At 31.8% G+C, this 27,129-nt stretch overlaps 1 protein-coding gene across 1 annotated transcript; it reads right to left on the bottom strand.

The window, feature by feature from the left end:
- Positions 1–10,884: 10,884 nt before the first annotated feature.
- On the bottom strand, positions 10,885–12,098 carry LOC7475090 (ethylene-responsive transcription factor TINY). The gene has a single exon (XM_002298200.4). It carries the CDS (start codon positions 11,837–11,839, stop codon positions 11,138–11,140), a length of 702 nt encoding a protein of 233 aa, XP_002298236.1. The 5' UTR covers positions 11,840–12,098; the 3' UTR covers positions 10,885–11,137.
- Positions 12,099–27,129: the final 15,031 nt, after the last annotated feature.

The following is a 27,129-nucleotide window of genomic DNA, read 5'->3' as shown; positions in this document are numbered from 1 at the left end:
CCCTTCATCTTGCTATTATTATATCTCAAATAAATTTAGAATGTGAAATTCAATTTGGAAATGGAATGATAGTTATATTCTAATTTTAAATCTAATTTCTGAATTTAGAACAAACCATAATGATCAAAACTTGGAGTCATTGTTATAAAACTCAACACGGTGAGTTAATTGTTGGTCTGCCGGTTTAAACCTGACTCGAGTCTAGTTTAAAATAGAACCAAGTGTAAGGCAAACCAGTCTAACCTAATTGATTGGTAGATCAATTCACGATCTAATTGACTTGGTCAAAAACCGAATGAGATTCAATTTGAAGATTTAAACACACACAAAAAATAGAGCAAAGAAAATTTGTTTGTTTTCTAAGATGAACAATTTGATCAATTTATAGTTGTGTGGTTGATTTGTTTGCTGAGAAATCAATTATTGAGGGATGGTAAAAGAGAGAAGAAAATGTGTTGGATGTAGTTTTGAGTGTTATTTTATACGTGTAAAAAAATGCAATATTTCCTATCAAAATTATCATTATCCTATTTATCGTAAATATTTTTTTAAAAAAAAAGCCATTAACATCTTAATAAATGAAAGGTAAGGATTAAGTGGCATGCTAAAAGTCACACAACTGTAAACCAATATAGCAAGGAAACGAAAAAGAATAGACACCTTGGGTCGACAGTGCTTTAAAGGAAAAGAAAGAAAGAAAGCAAGCAAGCAAGGTGAGAACTACAATGAAGACAAAAGAAAATGTCATTTTCAAACGTTAATTGCCTCATAATGTCTCCCTAAAGTAAAACCACCACCCAAATCCATCTAGGGTTAAGGTTCATGACTCTGACATGTTATCTAACAAATCAACAGGCCTTTAATTTGACAGTATTAATTTTTCATATACTAACAACCGTAAACTTGGTCTTCGCTTCTCGTCATGTCTTAAAAACAACAGCAATAGTAATGTAAGCAATTTTATAAAAGCATAAGTATACGAGCGGGACATTTCAGCTAACAATCATGAAGCACGCTTGGATATCACACTTTATAGGCAATATCTCGTGCCCATTCTTTTATATATATATATATATATATATATATATATATATATCAATTATTTGAGCCTAAACACTGTTGAAATTGCGCACCACAATCTCGAAAGCAACTATCTTATTGTCAAATTGTAAGGAGTCGACAAAGAATATGAGTGGGTGTAGTGAATAAAGAACATTGCCAATTTTAAAGCAAATAGGTGGCAGTGGGCATAAAATAGCCAATTTTGCAGAAGGTGAAGGTGATGAAAAGTTTGCGGATAATTTCATTCTAACTAACTATCAAGTTACAATTATCATCCCACCGAAGAGGATAATTTGGCTTGCAGTGTTCAATGATACTTGAGGTAATATAGTGCTATTAATTTTATTAATTTTGATTTTCAATGGAGCCAGCATAAGAGATTAACAAAAGCTACGCCACATGTAAAATCATTGTAGCTAAATTCATTGTGCTCCCTTTCAGTGGAACGGAGTAGTGAAATTTTTTATAAAAAAAAAACTTATTTTTTCTTTGATTGAGTTATTTTGAGGCTAAATTAATGGCCAATTGTTTCTAAATTGTTGTTAAAATAAAAAGGATAGAAAAAGAAAAAAAACGCTTTTATTTAAAGGTGGTTTCAAAATTCACGCAAAAAATTCATTTTAGTATTATACTTTCCAAAATATAATTTACGGTCTTTTTAGTTTATGAAAATTCAATCGTGGTTTAAAAATTCATTTTCCTTATTTTTTTTTAATTCTTAGTTTAAGAGATGAGAGAAAAGTCATTAGATTACGGTAATAAACAAAGAAAATGTCAATTAATACCGATTTCAGCTACGAGAAAAACTGATCTTGGTGTCCATTCAATGAGAGAAGTTCATCTAAAGTGTTTTTTGTTTTACCTTCCATAGCCTCGGATGGTAGCTTTAACCTCGAAAACAGTTTGAAATCCGAGGCTATTTTGGCCTTTCGAACCATTTTTCTATTTGAGATCGTAAATGGCTTTATCAAGGCCTATAACGTGTTTTTTAGGTGTTTTGAAAGAAAAATAGGTTGAAAAATAAATTTTAGAGCATAAATACATTTGTCTTGATTTCCAGTGACTAGGGCCTCGATTTTACACCGACCCTCCGATCATTAGAATCTAGAGATGCTGACAGCAGGTTATTTGCGCCTTTTTTATAACAAAATAGAGGTTGGATGGTGTGCTATTAGAGGGAGAAAAAAGAAAGAAAGAGGGGGGGGCCTCAGCTGCATGGTTAGGTCCACACGTCTAGCCTGATTGTTAATTTTTTTTAATTATTTTTTACTTAATACATTTCCAAGCCCTTAAACCTTTTTTTTTAAAAAAAAAAAAGAAACATCCTTTGTTATTTGTTATTTAAATGTATTTTTTTTATTTGACTTAAAAAAATATTTTTTATTTAACTTAAAATAGGTCATTTATTTTTTATATTATAGTCCCATGCACTTGTCTTGTTTGTTCTTTTTTAATTTTTTCAGTTGGTGCAAAGAAGTCTCACACACCTGGTTATAGTGTAATTAAATAAAAAAGTAATTTAAGAAACAAAAAGTTGTTAAATCCAGTGAGGTACATAATCTGGACCGTGGATTTAATAAGTCGACATAATTTCACTCGAGTCTTTTTTTAACTTTTTTTTAATTGAATATTTTTATCTTTCATTTTATCCTTCAACATTTGGTATCAAACATCATTATTTTTTAATTTGTTTTTTATAAAGTTATCACAGTCTAATGATCTAAGTCGCGAATTTCGCTAGTTCACCTAGGTCATTCAAATATGATGTTGTCCCAATATTTTTTTAAAAAAATATTTTTCAATATATCACCGTCTCAGTTTTGAAAAAAAAAAGGTGTCATTCAATATGCGTTAAATTTTGTATTTATAATTAAATTTTTTTCTCTTAAAAAACACTTTATAAATACCTAGATAAATTTTGTGTTGAAAAACAATTTATCCAACTCACAATATAACATGTTCCAATTAACTAGTAATTGTCGGATTTTTATTTGACTCGAGTTTAGAAAAAGAATGATATATTAAAATAAGTTAAAAACTTCAAAAAAATGAAATAAGGGAATTGGTTAAAATCTTGTTTGTCCTATTATTTATTTATTTTTCTTTAACTTTTCTAACTTTTTTAATTTATGTTGTATATTATTATTTTATTTATTTATGTAGTATTTTTATTTGAATTCTTAATAGGTAAATGCTTACAGAGATCCCCATATTATTTTTTTATTATAAGATTTGTGATTAATGATGTTAAATATCACCATTAAATGTACATGATCATAACATGTGTCCAATTGTTATATATTCACTTTATATCCAGTATTGGTTCATGGTTTCATTTCCAAGTTCTTATTTCTAGGCAACTTTATGCTCATACACATTTCTACTTTTTTTTTATCTCTAATTTTCATAATTAGTTAAAATCTAAAACACGTTGGCTGAGGTACTATGGAGCCACGCTATTCATACACACATAAAACATTATGGATGGCAATGTGCTTTTTTGGTAATTCATTTTGGTCCTCAAAATTTAATTTTAGGCAATTTCATGCTAATTGAAGATCAATTCATTTTGATTTCTTAAGCAATGGTAGAATTGAAAGAAATTGGACTAAAATGAAAAACATGTCAAACATAGGTAGCATACTAGAATATATTTTAAAAATACACTTAGGTTCTCAAACTTTCAAAATAATACAATTTATACAATTTAGGTTCCTTTAGATTTCAAAAATAATATTTTTGGTAGAAAAGTTTATTTAGATTATTTTTCAATCTATGGGTAGAGAGGGGAGAGAGAGGTAGTAGAATTCCGGCGATGAGAGAGGTCACCATTTAGGCCATTTTCGACCACCAAAATAGAATTTTTTGTTGTCCAGAGATTTCATGAAATGAGAGGGGCTTGATGGTGTTTGTTTGGAACTTTAATGTTGCCTTAAAAAATATATCTAACTTGAAGAAGATAAATCTAACCCGGCTTCATTTCATGTTTATGGACTTTTTTTTAGTATTTTGAGTTGATGGGTTGGTTTATGGGTGTTTCAAGGATATTGGTTAGGTGTTTATGGGTTAAAATGGCTTAAAAATTAGGTTTTATGAACAAAGAATCTACTACCCTAATTTTTCGGCCACCAATGGGTGGCCGGAATCTAGGCATGTGGATGACATGTCGTTTACTTGTTTTTTTTTTAAAAAAAAAGCCCAATTGCGCGGGCCTAGGCTTGAAAGCTCGCCTAGGCTTGAAAGCTCACCGATGCAGTTGGGCTTTTCTTTGCAATGGCCCAGATGAGCTGGGCCATAGGCCCGAGAGTCTGGCCTTTTTTTGCTCTCTTTTGGTTTTTTCTTAAGGTTAGATATAAATTGAAGAACAAAAAATATTGATCCCGGTTTTTCTTATTTAACCTATTTGGATAGAGATTGTTGTTTTAAAATGGTGTTGTTTGTATTTAGTTTTTGAAAATATTATTTTGAGTCATCTAGAATTTTATTTATTTTTATCTTTTATATAGATTAACTTTGTTTTTGGAAATAAAAAATATTTTTAGATAATATTTCTAATATGTGCAGCCTTTCATAATATTTTTTTTCTTTTATGTTATTCAATCAATTTAATGTGTGTGTCTATTTCTATTATTGTTCGATTTAATAAAAAAAATAATTTTAATAAACAAATTCAGCAAGCATAACCGGGTAAATATCACGTCTTGCGAGATTAAGTATCTTGATCTATACTTTTCTTTTTATTTTTTGTTATCGTTAATGACTTTTTTCCTCTTTTATTAACACTTATAGCTCTCGAGTTATTTAATTACATGTATACATTAGCTTTTTTATTTATATAATTTTTGTATGTATAAAAATATATTGAAAAAGTTATTATAAACAATGTTTTTAGAAAATAAAAAAATCTTGTCTGCGATGGAACACGGGTCAAATGGCTAGTAATTATCAAAGCTTGTCTGTTTTTTTTTTTTTTTTTATCTTTGGTCTACACGTCAATTTATTTTTTAACTTTTCCATAATTTATTTTTATTTTCATTTCAAAAAAAATATTCATGATACACGTTGTAAATCCCGAGAAAAAGAAAAGAAAAAAAGGGCTGGATTAAATTAAAGGAAATAAACTAAACTAAAAAGAAGTGGGGGCAAAACGAATACACTTAAAGAAAATGGGGCCTAAATGCAAATAAAAATAATTATAGAGCATAAGTACTCCTCTTCTCACCAAAAACAGATCTGCAGATAACGTAAAGAAATAAAAGAGGGAGTTTTTATATTTATTTTTACAAATCAAGAGAGAAACACCAAAATTTCAGAAACTCATCCAAGATTAAGGGTTATAGGTAGAATAAACACTGGTGGGAAGGGATTATCAAGAGAAATTAAACAAGAAGAGAAGAGGGGAGGGTCGGTTGTCATTAGAAAGAAAATGAGGGATCAAAACCTTGATTCGTACCAGGTAAGGTATTCTAAACATGCTCTTATGAGTCATTTCAAGTCGATTATGAATTGATGCCTGGATATTAATTTATAGATTTGAGTTCTTAGACTTGAATTGAGGAAAAAGTATGAGTTGCTAAATTAAAGAACTTCATGTGTTGAATATAAATGGAAAGATTGACGAATCTGGACAGTTTCATCTCTTGATTTCAGAGAGATTTCAGGTAGGAGGATGAAGGAATTAGGATCAGGTTCCTCATAGAAATTGTAGGGTTGGATGTTGGCTAACTAATGAAATTGGTCTTGCTCAATTTGAAGTTATAAAACTCCAGCTATGGGTCACCAACCGAGACTGGGTCATGACGGACCCTATGGGGTAGTAGGTCTGGTTCATTGATAATAAATTTTGATTGTCTTAGAGGTAGAACCGGGTTCTCCTTCCTTTAGAGAACTTGTAGCCTCATGTCTTAGCTTTCCAATAAAACTAATCTCGCTTGAATCGAAGTTCTATAACTATAGATATAGTTAAAAATCTGAAGAGAGGTCGGAGAGTAACAGTTCAATATCTAGACAGTAACAGTTCAATATCTAGACAATAACAGTTCAAAAAAACAAGACAGTAACAGTTCAATGTCTAGACAATGACAGTTCGGGATTTAAACAGAAACGATTAAAATATATATATAAGGAATGATAATTGTGGTTAGACAAAGAATGACAATATTAATGGGTGAAATGAGAAAAATATAAAATATTAAGAAATGACTGAAAGAAAGACTAATTGGTTGTTGATATGGTTATAATGAAACATATCCTTGGGTGAGGAAAATTTATGAGATAAACCTGTGAATTACAGGAGGGACCACAGGCGTGGTGCAGTAGCAGCAGAGGAGTACGAGTAGAGCTTCTATTGCAGGTAGGTGAATCGCACCTGTACTTCCTAGTAAATTCCATGAATTATTTATTTTACCAATGTAAAATGTGAATTACTAAATGTATGTGTATTCAAGATGAAAACCTGTTGTGTGAATTGTCAAATGATGAAATTATCACTGACAAAAGAAATATGAGAAGTGCGATTTGAGGCGTAAACTAACATACATTTAGTGTATGTTAGGATCCCGGGTAAGGGGATCGCCACGATTGGACCAGCATACATTTAGTGTATGTTAGGATCCCGGGTAAAGGGATCCCCATGTATTGGCTAGCATACATTTAGTGTATGTTAGGATCCCGAGTAAGGGGATCACCTTGCATCGACTCCTATGGGGTGATGATGATGATACCAGTGAAATTGATATCGGTAATGTGATAAGCAAGAATAATCATGGTCGATCTCATAAAGTCTGGAATGAAGGTTAAAAGTGGCAGAGGGAACAGTTATTAATAGTTGAATAAGGAAAAGATTCTGATAAAAACTAGAAAAGAGAAGCGAATGAACTATAAATGCATTTTACCCTGTTGAAATTATTAGATATTTGTGTTGTTATATTTATTGTAATATGCACCTTTCAATAATATGTATTTTGTTTCAGGATCATCGCATGCACGACAGGAATAGATCCTAGCTTATGTTCCCTTCTTGTAATCTAGGTTCTAGGGAGTTACCCATGTATTTTGTAAACATGAAAATGTGTGTATAACTTAATTTATATAATTAATGTTTAACCTTGATTGATTGTAATATGCACCTTTCAATAATATGTATTTTGTTTCAGGATCATCGCATGCACGACAGGAATAGATCCTAGCTTATGTTCCCTTCTTGTAATCTAGGTTCTAGGGAGTATACCCCTGTATTTTGTAAACATGAAAATGTGTGTATAACTTAATTTATATAATTAATGTTTAACCTTGATTGAATGAATTTAACCCTGTAGTTCATATAACCATATTTCATGTCTATGTATTTATATTTATTTATTTTTATCCATCCATAATGATATTTTGTTATATAATGCATATCATAAATATTGTGGTTGATAGGTGTGAGTATAAGTATGGAATTGAAACTCAGGATGATTGGGTCGGTAATTAAGTTATGAGATGCGAGCTATTAGAAGTGTAAACAGATTCCATGTCAATAACTTGGGACCTTCCGGTATAAGGGGGACTCCGTCGAAATTTCGGTAGATTTTAATACGAAGACCATGAATATATATATATTAATTACTCTGTTTTTCGATTGACATGAGATTGTCGTTTTATCCTGGAATGGAGGATGTTACACACATTATATAAGAGTGATATTTAACTTCGTTGGTCATAAACTATGATGGAAGGATGTGATGAAGAATATATAGTTTTTACTCTTGAAGATAGGGAAGGAGTAACTTTTACATATGAGGATACCCTCGTCATTACTATTATTACTTATAATCACAAATTACTTAGGTCTAGCATTTTATCAGGCACGCATTACTTTAGGTTTAACTGATTGCTAAACTAAAGTATGTTGGGCCTAGCATATTGTCAAATACATGTTATCTCGAGTTCAACTGATTGTTGAACCCAAGCTTTTTGGGTTTAATATTTTGCCAAGCGTATATTAAGTTTGTTATTTTTTTAAACCGGCGTTACCTTGAGTTTAGTTAATTGTTTTATCCAAACGTGTTATGCCAAACCCACTTTGTTTTATGCTTTTTCTAGCCACAAAAATATGAACAAAAAATATTCACTTATCAATTTTGGATGAAAGGATAAATGTGTTTTAATATCCAAGTATTCAATTGTCCAAATCAAAATCACATAACTTTATTTGTGATAATTTTGTACAATATGTACCTTTAATATCAAACCCTCATTTCATGCAATAATTTAGATCGACACATTAACAAGTGACCCCCCCCCCCCCCCCCCCACACACACACACAATTGAAGAGAAATATTTCTAATAAATGGTTTTGATTGGAGGTGAATTTTGAAAGTTAAATCGAAAGTTTTGATGGGAAGCTTGGACTATTTTTTTTTTAATATTATTCGTCTGATTGTATTAGTTTAAAAGAAAATAAAAATGATTTTTTTATGTCATTATCTAACTGGAAAAAAAGTTTGCTTACTTGGTAAATAATATTTTTCCATGACATACTTCGTTACATTATATATAGCATGATTAATTAATTAAATTTATAATGGTTCATGTTATTAAGGAATTGTCCTGCCTTGGTTTTAGGATAATAGCATCCTAATCTTTATTCGAATCTTTTTTATTTTATATGTTTAGTAATACGGTGGATAATATTTTTTTAAGTAATTTTTAATTAATAATATATTGAAATAAATTTTATTTTTTTACTTTTATTATCAACATATTAAAAATATAAAAAATATATTTATAAAATATTAATTTAATATTTTTTTATAAAAAACAGTTTTTTTTAATGAAAAAAAAAAAAAGTTGTTTACATTTCACGTCCAATACACCGAATGTCTGAGCAAATTTGTCGCTCACACTGTTGTCATCATCTCACATGGAAAGTCAATGAATTTCAAAAAAACTTGCAACGGTACCTTCCGCTTGTGTCACATCAACAAGCTTCGAACCTTCCAAGTTCCAACGGCACTTTCTGCAATTTGCATTCCTCGTGTATTTCAATGAGAGAAGGTGACAATCATGATTGCGCCACTAAAATATTGATATTGCTATTTAATTTAATTTAATTTTTATTTAATTTTTTTAATTTTTTTTGATATCTTACTATAAAAAATAAATTTTAAAAAATAAATAAATATTATTATTTTAATGTATTTTGAAGTAAAAAAACACTTTAAAAAGCAATATTTACTACAAATAAATTCTAAATTGATAACATACTATTATTAAAGGTATGTTGTGTATTTAGAATTGTGGTATATATTATTTTTTAAAATATTTTTTAATTAAAAATATATCCATCAATAAATAGTTAAAGAAGAAAAGTGTTTATAATTATTTAATTTAAATACAGAGAAAATATTAATTTTTAGAAAAGAAAACAATGATTTTATTACATTAAATAAATGTTATTTTCAATTTACATCTAAAAAATTATAACTTGTTATTTAAAATAATATTTGGCAATATCAATGTGTAACATCTTAGATTTATTTCTTAATGGTCACGAATTCGAGTCTCTCAGAGCCAGTAAAGGTTTACATGGTGTTAACTTTAGGACTCGTGAAATTAGTGGAGGGACGTGCAAACTAACTTAGACATTTATGTTAATAAAAAAAATACAAAAAAAAAACTTCTGAAATTCTCAAATCTAGGCTATCTATGTAGAAACTAATTACAATTCATGCACGCAAATGAATTTGAGTCATCATAAATGAGGGAATATACTGGACTAGTATGCTTTGTTGATAGAAGATCCAAAATCACTGACAAGTGTCATTTCTTCCATTTAGGTAAAAAAGTTACTAGACCTTGATTTAAAAGGAGAAAAACATTAACGAGCAAGGGGAACAAAAGGTAGATATGCGACAACATAAATCTAAATCCATTATCTACATTTATTCACACCCACACAAGAAAAAAAAGAAGAAAATATAAAATCATGAATAATAAAAGAGGAGAAGTTGTCTCCGTTGATTTTGACGGCAGCTATGACTGTTTCAAGAGACGTTTCTTTATACAAGAAAAAGAATGGAATTTGGGATACGCCAAAATAAAATAAACGTGAAAGAAGCAACGAAGGTTACTTTAAATCACGGAAGAACAAACGGTACAAGAGAACAAGAGATAGTGTATTTTTGTGTATTAAAAGAATTAATTCTTTTTTAATATTTTAAAGTTATTTAGAGGTGTGGTATTAAAAATAATTTAAAAAAATAAAACAATATATTATTTTAATAACCACTAACTCTAAATACATGTCGTGTTTCTTGTTGTAAGAATCTTAACTCTGGAAGAGACCGTCATGGCCCACCACATGTTCTTTGTTAAAACCAGGCCATCAAGATATTTTCTTCGTATCAGCAATATCCCATTCGTACCCTTTTTATTCTTTAACCCTTTATTGGAAATTGGAGAAGTAAAATACGGAAAAAAGTCCGTTGCTGAGGATTTTACCAAAACCCTCTTGTTTACTGTAAACTCGTCAAGATAAATGTTTTTTTTTTTTTTAATACTTGAGTTAATTTGTATGTATTTTAATTAATTTTATAAATTTTAAAATTAATATTTATATAAATCTCGAATGATAATTATATTAGCATCACATGGTATAATCACTAATCACAATTTATTACTACACAATTTATTCTAATATGATATTACTTAGAGGGAGCCTCTGGATTAATTACTGTGATTTTATGGTAGATTGGACCACTAATCACAATTTATTACTACAATCTCTTGGTATAATCACCAAATTAATACAGAAGACTAATTACTATTTAAAATAATTATATTACACATCTAAAGTCATATTTATTCAAACATGCATGCTGTGTATTTTACAAAGCACTAGCTAGCGTCTATGATCTATGTGTGTGATATATATATATAGAAAGCATCTAGCTAGTCTAGGAAACAGTATTATCAATCATATTACAGTAGTAAGAATAAAAATGATGACTAGTAGCCAAACATTTTTATATAGAAGCAGAAAATTAAATACAGAATAAAAAGCAAGCACACCACCAATTTCATTAGCCATTAATTCAACTCAGATCCTCCAAAGTTGCTCGGAATCAAGCTCTCCAGGCCCAGTAACTGATCGCAAAATTCTCCACTCAAGTCTAGTGGTGGATACACCCACCTATCAACCGAGTCAAACAACATGAACTCGGTTTGTGACTGATCAGGGGAGTCAAAGCTTCCTTCTATATTCGGTAACTCCACGATTTCACTCAAGTATTCTTCCTCGGATTCTGCCACATCTTCAGACACCGATACCGATGACGACGACAATGATGAGGGTGGTGACGATGAGTTAAAGTCGACCATGGCAGCAGCTTTCGCCGCAGCTGCTTGAATGTCACGTGGCATTAATGACACTGGGCGCGGTAATGAGGCAGCAAGTTCTGGAAAATTCAAAATGGCAGAGTCACCTTTAATACTCAGGGCAGCCACGTCGTGAGCACGAGCTGCCATTTCTGGCGTGGGGAATGTTCCGAGCCAAATACGTGATTTCTTGCGAGGTTGGCGGATTTCGGACACCCATTTGCCCCAGGCTCGCCTTCTAACACCCCTATAAACTGCGTGCTTGCTGCAGTCTCTCGCCTTTCTCGATTTTTGGTCCACTGGGTTTTGTTTCTTGAGCTTGTTGGTGATGGTAGTGGCAAACGACGACGACGACGACGACGATGTTGTACATATTGAACTACATGACCTGTTACTGCTTTCTTCTTTCGTCATTGGAATGCTAGCTAATCTGTGGACAGGAGTTGTTTAAGAGCTGAAAGTGAGAGAGATGGGGAGTTCGAGGCAGAGGAGAAGAATAATAATAACAATAATAATAACAGGAGGGGGGCTCTTTGCTGTGAAAATTTATCTATGGAAGATGTACGCTCCTTTATAGCGACCCATGACCTACCATTGATAAACAAGACAAACTTTCGTGTTTGTTTTTTATCAGAAAAAACATCTATCATAGTCCCAAACACAGCTTCTTGTAGGAGAGAGAGCAAATTAAAGAGATTTCCTTGCAATAATAAAAAAAGTAGAACAAGACAAAAGATCGGGAAGTGAAGTGAAAGGGTTATGCAGGAAAGTGGGACCAGATAAAGAATGGGGCAGGGCTCGTACCAAATAAGCATAACGTTCAATTAAATTTTCTCCCTTCTCTATTCCTGCGTCCACGTCTCTTTTGTTTTGTCCGTTAGGCTAGTTGATTTTTTGCCTTTTTTTTTTCTTTTTCTTTTCTTTTTTCTCTTTTGCACTGATCATGGCCATTCTTACCACTTATGTGAGTAATGTCTAAAGTTGCTCGGCGGAGAAAAGGGAAAGTGGCTACCCTAGTTGTCAAAATTATCAAATCCAACTTATCCATGGAATCGGTAAAGACAACGTCTTTGGGTCCCAGCTTACGGTAAAAAGTTGGAATAATCTTTTGATAACAAAATATATAAATAAATAAAATTAAATATTTGAGAAAACTATATAGTAGGTGGTCCAGTGGTAAGAGTTTGAGACTAAAAATAAATAGATATTATGAAAAAAAATGATGAGAAAAGAACAGATTTTTTAGAATAAAGTAATATTAAATTAAATATGAGCAACACTATTCAAAGTATTAAATAATTAATTTTTAAAGCAAAAAAGACTAACTAATTCATTTCTGGAAATTAAAGAGATTAATTTACAATTTACTCAAAAATATAAATCACTGATAATAATGAGTTTCTGATAAAGAAAAACAAAAAACTGAACGAAACATGTTAAAGAAGTTTCCTATAATCCCATGCATTATTAACAATATCATCAATTTACAAAAATAACAACAACAATGAGGGTACATGTATCTATCAAAGTTCATGTGGAATTTTTTCAAAGTTTATAAAAAGAGAAAGTATATTAAAGAATTCCTGGCCAAACTTTAATTTTTATTGACTTATTGACAAAGTACATTATACATAGTACTTTAAAAAAACAAAGATTATAAGCTTAGGAAAATCATTTTCATCTATCTTGATAAAAATTAAAGCTCTTCTAGAGAAGGCTTTCTTTACAACGTATGGTCCTTCATAGTTTGGCCCCTATTTGCTCTGATGTTCTCTCAACGCTGGCAAGATCTTCTTCAATACCAGGTCTCCTTCTTTAAACACTTTTGGTTTGACCTTCTTGTTGTATGTTTTAGTCATTCTCTTTTGATATATCTGATGATGACCAATTGTTGCCAATCTCTTCTCACCAATCAAATTTAATTGCTTAAATTTTAGCTATCTTCACTCTGATCTTTTCCAATTCTACATCTATTAGAACCCTTAATGATGAAATCTCCACTTCTAAAGGCATTATCGCTTCCACCCCATATACCAAAGAGTAAGGGTTTGCACCAGTGGAAGTTTTGATTGTGGTGTGGTACGCGTGAAGTGCGTACGAAAGCATTTCGTGTCAATCTTTGTAGGTGACTACCATATTCTGGATGATCTTCTTGAGATTTTTGTTGGCTGCCTCAATGACACCATTCATATTGGGTTTGTAATGGGAAGAATTAAAGTGATCAATCTTTCATTTGCTGTAGAGTTTCCTATTGAAATTCATAGCATTGTCAGTTATTAATTTTGTTAGCATGTCATATCAACAAACTAAGTCCTTAACGATGAACATCTTGACTATCGTTTATGTTAAATATGCATAAAAGCTAGCCTCTACCTATTTGATGAAGCATTCGATGGCCATCAAGATGAACCGATGCTCATTGCTAGCCTATGTTTTCATGGGTCCCATGACATCCAATCCCCACTTATCAAAAAGTCAAGCCAAGGTCATATTGATAACAGTGTTGGAGGTGCATTTATCTTGTTACCATATATCTAACACTTATGAAATTTCCTAACATAGTCAACACAATCCCTTTCCATAATCAACAAGAAGTATCTAAATCATTGTATTTGTCTTGCCGTTATATGTCCACTAACATTAGTGGCATAAATTCCCCTGTGGACTTCTTGCAATGCTTGCTTTGCCTCTTTCTCATTATATATCCATTAGCATGAGTAGAGTCCCATTGAATGACCTCTTGTACAAGATTTCACCATTCAAGTAATCCATAACCATCATTCTCAAAGTTTTTTTCATTTATCTTGGGGGCTCCTGGAGGATATTCTTGGTACTGCATAAATTTCTTGATATCATTGTACCATGGTTTTCCATCTGCTGGCTTTCTAAGTGAGTAGCAATAAGTATGGAAATCTCCGACTTTAATTTTTATTGGTTGAATCCTGCCTCCAATATTGATATGCGTCATCGAAGTTAAGGTGGCCAAAACATTAGTAAATTTATTCTTGTCTTTGCTTATATGAGCAAATGTTATCTTATCGAACTCACTAGCCAACTTTGAGAGGTAATCTTGGTATGGTCTCAGTTTCTTATCCTTAGTTTTCCATTCCTCTTTCACTTAACAGCTAATTAGCAATGAATTTCCATAAACATCGAGTTTTCCAAATCTCAACTCTAAAGTAGCTTCTAGACTGATAATGCAAGTTTCTTATTTAATCGTGTTATTAATGCATTCAAACTGCAACCTCACCAAAACAAGGTACTACTTTGTTTCTATAGAAATTATCACTACTCTAGCCCCATTCTTTAATACATTCAATACTCCATTAAAATACATGGTTCACTGGCCATTCATCTCACCATCATCCTCAATTACTAATACATGCTTATTAGAAAGATCAAGATTCAGTGGCTCATAGTCTTCCATAACATTATCTGCTAAATGGTCAGCAATTACGCTTCCCTTTACAACCTTCCTTATCATGTAAACAATATCATATTCCACTAATAACACTTGTCATCTTGCTATCCATCTTGACAAGTAGGGCTTTTCATAGAGTATTTGAGGGAATCCAGTTTTGATATCAACCAGGTTATATGGTACAACATATATTGCCTAAGTCTTTTTGCACTCCAAACCAAGACACAAAATAGCTTTTCTATAGCAGTGTATTGGGATTCACAATCATTAAATTTTTTGCTCAAGTAACAGATGGCTTGTTTTTTCCTTTCCGATTCATCATGCTTGTTTAACACACATCCTATAGCTTTTTTTTTATCATCGTCAATTATAGGATCAAGAATTTTCTTAGCACAAAGGGCACTATTAATGGCAAGTTTTGTAAATATCTATTAATCTTGTTAACAACTTCTTAGCAATCACCATCCTACACCCCTGGATTTTTCTTTCTAAGTAATCAGAATATCGACTCATAAGTCATCATAAGGTAGGATATAAATCGGGCTATGTAATTCAAATGCCAAAGGAACATCCTTACGTCTTTCCTTGTCTTAGACACCGGCATATCTTGGATTGCCTTTACTTTGTTTGGATCAAATTCTATTCCTTGACTACTCATTATGAAACATGATAGTTTTCTTATTTTTACCCCAAATGAACACTTTGCGGGATTTAACTTTAATAGAAACTTTCATAACCTCTCAAACAACTTTCTTGATACTTGCACATGATCTTTTTCTTTCTTTGATTTGGAAAGTATGGCATCCATATGTACCTCCACTTTTTAATGCATCATATAACAGAATAAGGTGGTCATTGCTCTTTGATAAGTGGCCTTGACATTCTTCAATCCAAATGCCCAAACATTATTTGCCAAACACACCTTTAGCAAACATAATTTGGGTCGGCTAGGCTTAAGGCCCAGACCCGACCCATTCTTTTCTTGGGCTCGATCTAGCCCATCCGTACGAGCTGGGATGGACCCAGTCGGCCCAGCCTGGTCACTGGCCCAAACCAATGACCCGATTGGGCATAGCAGTATACATGCGTGAACAATTCACGCATGCATTCTGCAAAGTGCAAAGGTAATTATAATTACCTTTGCATTGTGTAATACAATGCTTACCAAAGAATTACATTGGGAAAGCTTACATGTGCTGTTATTTGAAGACGAAGATGATGGTGATGGAGGGTTGGCCAGCTGCTGTTGTTTTCTCTCATGTTTTTGTTTTTCCTTCATCTTCCCTAGTCTTTCTTTTTGTCCCTTTTCTTTCTTTCTTTTTTAGTTCGTCCTGGTGTTTTCTCCTCTTTGTGTCTGTGTGCCTTATGCTTTTCTATCATGTGTTTGTTCCTTCATCTGTTTGTGTTTGTGTGCCTTCTGGTTTATTGTTTTAGATTGCTTGCTTGTTTGATTAAAAAGGATTTCTACAAACACGTAACGTAGGTTGTGGTTCTTGGCTATGAAAGAAAATGATTCATAAGGCTTAAAGAGTGTTTCAAGGTTTTAAAGACTGAGGATCACTATCAGCAGTTTGACTTTTTGTGTCTTTCATCCTTTTTTTTTTTCTGCTCCTCTTTGATTTTCCTTTTTCATTATTTTGGCTGGGGCATACTCACTTTGTTTTGATTATCACTTTTCTTGTGATTTGGGTATGCCCCCTAGCATTTGAGTTTCTTAGGCTCTTTTGTCTTTTTGGCTCACGGCTTTTTATCCTTTTTTATCATTGAAATTTTCACTTGCCCTCAGTGTGGGGTATGATCCTAGTCGGGATTTTTCATGAAAAAAAATTATTCAGGCTCAAAAAGGGACCGCAAGGGATATACTTATTTTAGAATGTGAAAAGAATAACAAAAATGATATTTCCTCATTTTAAGAGCAAATAGTTAAGATCAATAAACTTTGACCTCGTCTAGTATGATGGTTTGGACTTTTGCAAAGAAATGCATTTCATTAGTCTATGAGTAACGAGTTCACTACATATCATTATTCATGCATTTAAAATACATGGTTCAAAAGTCATAGTGTGAAGGTGAAAATTCATTTTATATTCGTGCACTTTAGTTTAGAGTTTAGTCATCTCAATGAAGGAGTTGCTTAATTTATATGTCATTCTACAAGTAAAATGTCAAAAGTGTTGTTCTAAATAAACATCAAATCATTTTTTAAATTAAAATGCAAGTTTAAGTTTTTTCAAAATTCCACTAGGGGAAAAGATTTTGGTAAAAGAAATGAATCACATTTATGAGATCACGCGAAGCTTCAAAAGTGTGTTTATGAGTTCTTAGAGGGAACCCCTTTCAGGATATTTGGCTATAAACTAAAGGAATGTACATAATTGAAGGTCAAACTCATTATTTCATTGAAATTTTAGAAAAAAAGGCTCAATAACAAAAACCTTATACTAACATCTTGAGTTATGATTACTAGCAAGGTAATACATGAAAGGGCTAAACACTCAGCAATTATTGATTGGAATTTCTAGAATCTTCCAATCATCTCTCTACTATAAACTCCTCAACAGGGGTACCTTTTCAATAGTCAGTTGATGTCATACTTAGTCCAGTCTTGGCCTAATGACACTCTAGCTTCGTCTTTAAGATAATTGATCTCTAGGTGTCTTTGTTTTGGTAGTTCTTTCTCTCGTCTTTATAACCACCTTCGATATTATGAACCTCAGTTTCTTTATTTTTTCCAGTGAAACTTTTCTCCTTAGTCAAGTTAGCAATCCTTCCTAACCAGATGGCTTGTTTAATTCTCTCAACTATCACAACCAGGTCAGAAAAATGTTGTGCAGAGCTTCCAATCAGGTATTCAAAGTATGGAGGCCTTAAAAGTGTTGGCAAACAAATTGATCATCTCTTTTTCCAACAAAGAAGGATTAATTTGTACGATTGTCTCATGCCACCTTTAGGTGTATTCTCTTATGGACTCCTTGTTGTCCTTTTCCATAGCTTGCAAGATTGACCTATTAGGGTCCATATTCGTATTAAACTTATATTGCCTAATGAAAGCATCAACTAAGTCCTTCTAGTTTTTTACTTTGGTATTGATCAACCGCATATATCAAGTAAAGACAGAGTCACTTTAATTGTCTTGAAAGAAGTTAATCAGTAGTTTCTCGTCTAAACCACCTCAATCATTTTGTTATAGTATGCCTTGAGATGGGTTACAATGCATTGAGTTCCTGTATATCTGACGAATTCGTGCACTATAAAATTTATGGGGATGATCACATTAGGCACCAAACACATCTGAGTAGTCTGTATGTGGTCATGTAGGCTAGTTCCCTCGAATGCCATCATCATTTGCTCTAGGACAACCAATTTGTCCAGGCCATCTTCTCTTACCATCTTGTCCTTTTGAGATTTCTTCATTGTAAAGTCAATGGTAGACGACATTCTTATAAGATATGTTAGTTGAGCAATTTGGAAATGCGTAGCTAGTTAAGATTCAAATGACATCTCATTTGCCCCTAGATTCTAGGGATTTGCAGGCAAAGGCTTAGGCTAAGCCATAAACTTTGCTTCTCTAGATTTAGATCTCAAGGCCTGTTCGAATAGATTAATAAGCTTTGCGACTTCTTCTTTAAGACTTTCCAACTCTTTTCGGTGTTGGGCTTTTTTTTGTTTTTCATTTGTCTTTTTCACAGTCGAGTGTTATAGGTGCGTTTCAATAAGAAACTTATATTTCAACCCGCTAAATGAAAATTATGCAATCATGCGCAAGTGATGATGCTATCAACAAGGAAAATGCAGATTCAATGTGGACTCGCCTGTCATAGGGTGGAAATGGTCGATATTCATGGATTTTAGGAACCTGATATCATTATCATGCCAACGAGGGGCTCCTTGTCCAGTCTCGCTCAAGTTTAAGCTTTTGATAAACCTTTCAGCTTTCAATTCAAGTTAGTTCCCTCTTGTCAACTATAATAACTCAGACTCTTGTATCATATGTGACGAGCATTTGCCGCCCAATGGTCTTGGAATTCAAGATGTCGCGTGTTGGGCTAGCCATAGTGAGATTACACAAGGTACAACCTAGCAGGTCAGTTCTAGTCATTAAGTGCATCACCTGGATATGTTACTATTTAGTCTCAAAAGGTCTCTCTCATGCTCAGTGATTGTCCTCAAAAGGTCGATATAAGGCTTATAGGTAATGTGAAGATAGAGGCCATGAGTAATATCAAATTGGCATATCAACCACCATCGAGTAAACAATCAAACGAGAGATGGATAGTTTTCGAGTCTTACCCAAGCTAAAACCATTGGGGTGCCATTACTTCTCCAAATATCCTAAATTTCAAGGTGTGTGCTTTTGAAGTGATGCATGATAATATAAACAGGAATACATGCTAAAGTAGTAAAGGCAATCAAATAAATTGAACAAACACAACAAACGAGATAACAATAAAAAGATAAATAGCAAAGCTTAGTCCTAAAAATTCCAGTGGAGTTGTCATTCTGTCACACCCGGATATCACGGCGACCGATTAAAAATAATCTAGAAAAAAAACAGATATCTGGCATCTTATTCTTTGGGGAAAATTATTTAGTTCAAGGAGTTATCACCTAGTATTATGGTCACTAGGAACCCTAACTGGTTAACAGAGATTCTATGGTACGAGATTGGTTACGCGAAAGGAAAGATGTTATCACCCCTTAAGTCTCATACCCGAGGCAGACTGCATTGCTAGTTTTGTCTAAAATTGCTAAAAAAATGTTCCTCTTTTTTTTATTCTTCCTATCATATTCCCGACTCTGAACCCAGCCAAGATGTTATCTTACGGGCTGGGCTAGACCCATCTAGCCCAACCTAGTCACTAGCCCAAGCCAGTGACCCGGTTGGGCAAAGAAGTATGCATGCGTGCACAATTCACGCATGCATGCTGCACAGTGCGAAGGTAATTATAATTACCTTCGCACTGTGTAATGCAATGCTCACCAAAGAATTACACTGGGAAAGCTTACTTGTGCTGTTATTTGAAGATGAAGATGAAGGTGATGGAGGGTTGGCCGACTACTATTATTTTCTCTCTTGTTTCTATTTTTCCTTCATCTTTCCTAGTCTTTCTTTCTGTCCCTTTTCTTTCCTTTTTTTTAGTTCGTCCTAGCGCTTTCTCTTATTTGCGTCTGTATGCCTTTTGGTTTTCTATCCTGTGTTTGTTCTTTCTTTTTTTCTTTTTTTTAGGTTTTACTTATAATGGCCTCCTCTAGGTTTTTGTCATCTCCTTTAAGGTTTCTTGTAATAGCCTCCTCCCTTGTGCATATGCACTGAGATTTGTATTTATAGTGCAAGAGTCTCATGACGTATGGGAAATAAAGTCTCAAATAAACTCATTCTCTTCTTTGAAATTTAAATTTGATTAAGAATCAAATTCAAAAAAGGATAACTATCATTATCTTAATGATAAGGAGAAAATGACAAAACACGTTGTAGTCCCTAGTTTTTCCACAAGTTGATAAGTCACACTTTTCATCGAAATAAATCTCTGGTATTTTAATTTTAAAATTTAATCCTTGTAAAATTAAATTAAAAGCTAACAGGCCAAAATTGGGTTATAACAGCATTGATAATTTCTTTTAATATTTTGTTCTTATGTTCCACAATGTCATTTTGTTATGGTGAATAAGAAGCAATAGTTTGATGGATAATACTATTTTGGGAACAAAATTCACCAAATGGTGTTTTGTATTCTCTATCTTTATCACTTCTTATTACCTTTATCGTTTTGCTAAGTTAATTTTCAACTTTATTTTTGTAATGTTTAAACATTTCAAGAGCTTTATATTTGCTCTTAAGCAAATAGATATAACAATATCCTGTGTAATCATCTATAAAAGTAATATAATATATTTTTTCATCTCTAGTTTGCACAAACTTTAAATCACTAATATCTAAGTAAATTAAGTCCAGAGGTTCATTACTTCTTTAAATTGTTTAAAGAAAAGGTTTTATAAAATTTGATTCTACAAAAATTTCACACCTATAATTTTTTCCTTAAAAATCATACTTGGTAATAATTCATGGTTTTTTTAGCCTTTGCATAGAATTATAATTCATATGACCTCAAATTTCATGTCATGCATCATAAGACTCAAATAAATAAGAAGATACAATCTTATTTTTGTTCTCGTCATTGGTTACAATGATCATCACATTTATTTTAAAAAGTCATCACACAGATACCCTTTTCCTACAAACATACCTATTAGAAAGTATAAATTTATCACTCTAAAAATCCATCTTAAAACCATTTTTGCTCAACAATGAGCCATACACTAAGTTTTTTCTAATATCATTAACATGCAATACATTATTGAGGGTGAAAAGCTTTTCAAAGGTTATCTTCAATATGACCTTTCCAACACCCAGTACCTTAGAGGTTGATGAGTTTTTCATGTATAGGTTTTCTCCATCCACTTCTTTATAAGTGGAAAACATCCTTTTCTCAGCGTATAAATGTCTTGTAGCACCAATGTCGACCCACCACTACTAAGGATTGTTGATAAGGTTGACTTCATAAACAACACAAGACAAGTTCATTTCTAAAACTTCATTAGTGAGGTGATTAACCTCAATGATATTGGTTTGAACAATCCTTTTCATGGGGTTTCCTTGCTTGCTCTTTTTTCTTTAATTTTTTGTTAGAAGCCTAGTCTAGTTGCAAATAAAGTACTTGTCATTGAACGTCTTAGCAATTCTTTACCTTTCATAACAAGATTCTTTTGGTTCTTGTTGTGGGACTTTATCGTTCTATAATATTTGCTTTTGGGGCGCCAAAAGAGTTGTTTCTCTTTTTAGATAACTTATTATCATCTTCTATTCTTAACCTCAAAATGAGATCATTAATTCTCATCTCCTTATGCTTATGTTTAAGATAGTTCAAAGTCTTTTCAAGATGATGACATTTTCTCAATGATTCCAGCCACTTGAAAGGATTAACATTGAGACATCCATTCAGCATGTATATCATATAAAATGAGTTGAAACTCTTGAACTTCTCTCATTACGATCCTTGAATCAATTATCTTGAAATCTAGCATCTTCAATTTTGTACTTTTTGTTTGCATTCATGATTGAACTATACATATTATATAGTGCATTTTTCAACTCATTCAAGATGTAGTTCTTGCATATGAGATCATTATGATTTCATGCATCCACATCCACCATAATAGTTGGGTCATATTCATTTTTTGATGATTTTAGTGTTTTCTTCGTGCAGAACTCTACCAAGTTCAAGGTGAGATAGAATAATATCTTTTGTTGCCACCTCTTAAAGTTTAATCCATTGAACTTTTTAGATTTCTCACCATGCACCATAGATAGTGATAATGGAATCCTCACTACCTAAGTAATACTTGTCGAAGCAACATTGGTTGACACAACCAAATATTGAATAAAAGGGGTAAAAGATATAATATGATCTATATTAAAAAAAAATAGCCAATAAAATTTATAAATAAATATTTTGACTCCACAATAAGCAAGTAATAATAATAAAAAACTTGTAAAATAGCATCTTTTTAAATAAAATATTTAAATTATACAAGATAAAATCCACAATCATTCCTTTACTTTAGGTTACCATGTTTAGCCCTATTTTATTCACTGAGATTTATTCAATTATTATCATTTCACTTACAAACTGTTTCGTATATAAAAATAATATTATGTGAATAATACTTTCACTAAGTTCTCATAAAAGATTGGAGGGGTCACAAACAATCTCGTTTAAAATACAATCTCCTTATATAGGACTTCCTAGACCGTATCTATTTATAACACTAACTTTTTGTATATGTGAACAAAACTCACCAGATAACTTTTATGACAATCTTATAGAGTATAAGTAAGATAGTATAAACTATCATAAACAAAACAATGATTCACTTATTGAAAAATAAAATTAATAAGATTTATGATATGCATCAAATCATCCAAATATCATGAAAAACAATTTAGAAGATAAACTATAACTTTAAAAAAAAATATATAACCTTCTAAAATTAAACAAAAAAAATCATAACATAGCAAAACGTTTTAGATTAAAGCATATAGAAAAAAAAAACTTAAATCTATATATGAGAATATAGCAACTTAAAAGGAAGTTAAATAATAACTTAAATTTTAAAGATGCTAAAAACCTCTTTCGTAATTAATCTATATTATTAATTTCATTATTTTTTTCCCACACGATAAACTAAACCAAGTCTAATAATAATAAAAATATATAAAGCCTTAAGATTGTAAATCAAAATTTGTAGATATATATATTAGACTAGTGAGTAATGATGTTTAGTTTATCATAACAAGACATGCTAAATATAAGAAAGTTTTCAAGAAAAACCTAAAATTCATACAAGTTTAAATCTATAAGCATGCAAAAGCATAACTAATAAAAAACATTCTTTCAACAAAAATAATAATAAAATACCAAAATGCATATTAAGCATATATTCATAATATATATATTAAACTAGTGAGTAATGATGTTTAGTTTATCATAACAAGGCATGCTAAATATAAGAAAGTTTTCAAAACAAATCTAAAATTCATACAAGTTTAAATCTATAAGCATGCAAAAGCATAACTACTTAAAAACATGTTTTCAACACAAAAATAATAATAAAATATCAGCATGCATACTACGCATATATATATATATATATATGAACAAACCATAGCATGCATACTAATAATAAAATCAATTGTGCTTAAATTAAAAAAAATGGTACTTACTTGTTGAATGGTATTTACTTATTAATGCACTTTAAAATAATGAATCTTCTGTTGTTGTCAAGGATGAATCATTTGTTCTTTAAGGCTATATTGTTTTTCACTTGTATAATTAGAATGTTAGCAATATGTCTCTTAAAATTCTAATAACACCACCTTGATTTAATGCATTTCTAAACAAGGGTTTTGATCTAAAAATTATGTAGCTCAAATACTTCTCAATAAAATGAATTTAAGCTCTAGATTTGGAAGGAAAATCAAAGCATAAAAAGAAGACGAAAAACACTAAAAATGAGATGAGAAAGAGTGAGTAAAATCTAAAAAATTCAAGTTAGAAACTCTTCTTTCACACTCCCTTTTTATAATGAATTTTAGAAGGTAAAAAGTTAAGAATTAATTTTTTTAATTATGACATTTGATTAGCCATTATAAATCAAAAATTAAATCTAGAAAAATCAAGGGTTCCTTGAGTAAGAAAACTAAGGATTCTTTGAATATAAAAATCAATGAATCTTTAAGATTAGTTTTTTATTCACCCATAATTTATTTAATTAAAATAAATTTGAGGCTTATACTTCCATGACTTGGTAGATACCACTTCTTTAACAACCCTGAAGTTTCAAAAATTGACCAAGATGAATCGCAACTGCTGCATTTGAATATTTTGTTCACTTTACATGAATCTATGGATCACATTGATAGGCCTGGAGAGTCTGCTGATAATCGGATTTTATTCATTTTGTAGAACTATTGGTAGCCACTTCATGAATAACTAATTACAAGTGGATAATTGGTCATTTTTCTTGTTTCGGGGATTGCATGTCAAGCCAACAACTAGTAGATTTTAATCACGAACAACGTCTTGTTAGGTTTGATGAGTATGGTTTTGAAATCTTCAGTTTAAATCGTTTTACTCATCTCTCCATTTATGTCATTCTGATGTTAGATCTTGCTGAACTATTTGGGTAGAGAGCTTATGCTATAAGCATTAGTATCAGTCTACCATTCACGGGAAGGAAAAAATGAAAAAAAAATTCATCTTCTTGATTCTAGTCAATTAAACTCTATGAGTTTTGATCTTTGATCTAAATTTGCTAAGTTATACATGTCAAAAGTCTGATGGGAAACTTCAATAATGCAGAAAAACAAGCTCTCTGCATTGTGTGAGGGCCCTTGATAGGTGTTTGGCGCCATCAACAGCAGGTGATGAGGGATATGGGATGTGGCAATATGACCATAATTATGGTACAGTTTAATAAACCAATTGCATCAACTTCCACGGAAGAGCAATCCTCACAATCTGATCCTGCTGCTTCTGAATCTAAACTAGAGGAGAGTTAATTGAAGTCCTATAGCCTGGCAATGCTATTTTACAGCCTCTGGATGGAAAAACATAACAAAGGTCTAATATTTTCTCAAAAATTCAGGTGCTTAGCTACTTAAGTGTGAACCATAATTGTTTGATGAAATATGTTTGTAGATGGTTTAACATGGATGGATGAAATATTAAGAAAAATTGTTTGATGTTCTATGTTGGCTTATGTGCTACTTAAGTGTGAACCATAATTATTTGTCAAGATTTATTTAAAAAAAAACAGATAACATGGTTTAACAAAAAAGAAATTAGTGAATTAACACAATTTAGTTTTCATGTTGTTATTGCAAAACGCAACATTTAAAGTTGTTGTTATTGTGAAATGTGACATTTAAAAAAACTATCAAATGAGTTGGCATAAATTACAATGTAGAGAGGAGGCAAAAAAAAAAAACAGAGAACCTGAAGGCACACTAAAGCTCTTATTATAACACTACTAATACCATAAAAAAGATCTTGATGAGATGAATTCAATGATAATAAAGAAGGTTACCAATGATGATCGGAGTGGATCACACTCTCCGTCAAAAGACAAGTAAGTAATTACAATAAGAAGAGAAAAAAAAAGAGACATCAGATGCACATCAAAACTCTGATTACAAAATTATCGGTATTATCAGAAAAATTTCTGTGAGACAAGTCCAATAACAACAAGAAAGGTCACCAACAGTGACTGGATTAGGTCACACGTGTCTGGTAGCTTGCTTGCTTTTGGATAAAGGGTGTTACCAACTCGGGTCATTATCGGTGACCTTTCTTGGTGTCGTTGAAATTATTTGTTTAGGTCTTTCTAATGATATTAGTGGTGTCATAATCAGATCTTTGGTGAGCCCCTAAAATCTCTTTATTTCTTTTTGTCTACTTGTCTCTCTTCGTTGTATTTGCTCACTTGCCTTTGGACAGAGAGTGTGGCACACTCGATCATCATTGGAGAACTTTCTTAGTGTCGTTGGATTTATCTAGTCAAAAGCTTTCTAATGGTATCGTAATCAAAACTTTGATGTGCCTCGAGGTCTCTTTATTTCTCCTCTAAAGCCATCTTTTAGTACCCTCTTAGTTAGGCTTGAGCAAACCATCCCCAAACCCAACATGAATCTTCTTGGACCTAGCTTTTTGGGTCCACCATGTCAACCAACCTTCTGGATGGTTGATAATTGGAATTTACTGCTAATATGATCCCTTTACCATCATTTGATCTATAAAACAATGTTAAGGCATGCTCATGCCAGAACCTAGCCCTCTAAAACATCTCTTTTCACACTCAATGGTGTCACCATCTACCGTTAAGAGCTAGTCTCACATAATTAACTTATAATAAGTTACACAATTTATTATTATATTTTGTTTATATGTGATTTATAAGTATATAAATGTTTATGAATCACTAGGCCATATTTTAAGCTCATAAACACACAAAAGGCATTTTATTCCTCTATATCTCTTGTATATATCACCTTCATTTACTACAATGGCAATATACAACACACAATTTTCAAGACTATATTCCTCGTGTATTTATGTTAACTTAAGCATTGGAGGGTCTCCTTTCTATACACATAGAACTTGTTTTGTAGGTGCTCGTGGAACCTAAGTCCAACAATCTTTATCTCCTAGTCCATCCTTAACAACCTATTCCATCCACTAGCCTTGAAAAGACCTTGATCTTTTAAGGTTTTCTATAAACCTTGTTATTAACACTATACCTGAGAAATTTAACAAAAGTTAGTTCAGTTCTCTTTCTTTTTATCTCTTTCATAGTTCTTTTCATGGTTAACAACCTATAAACTCAAAGATATAGGAGAGTGACAAACCTTTAAAGAGCATGAGGGCAGCCCACCATAGCACACGTTAGTAATGTTTTATTTTTTAATCATATTTATAATTATTGAAAGACTAAATTACCTTTTATATAAATTGATTATAACTAAAAAAATCATCAGAAATATACTAAAAATACTTTTAGATGTCAGTTTTAATTGTTTTATTTTTAAGAGAAGTAAGCCTAAAAGAACTAAAAGCTCTTGGATATCAGTTCGGTTTTATTTTATTTTATTTTAAAGATATCTTAGTCAGTGTATTGTATTGTGTATAAAACAATATAAAAAGTTCAATGTGTCATTAATTAACAT

The sequence above is a fragment of the Populus trichocarpa genome, chromosome 1, assembly GCF_000002775.5.
Source record: "Populus trichocarpa isolate Nisqually-1 chromosome 1, P.trichocarpa_v4.1, whole genome shotgun sequence".
Taxonomy (NCBI): Eukaryota; Viridiplantae; Streptophyta; class Magnoliopsida; order Malpighiales; family Salicaceae; genus Populus; species Populus trichocarpa.
The sequence above is the reverse complement of the archived record's forward strand: the minus strand, read 5'-3'. Positions and strand labels throughout refer to the sequence as shown.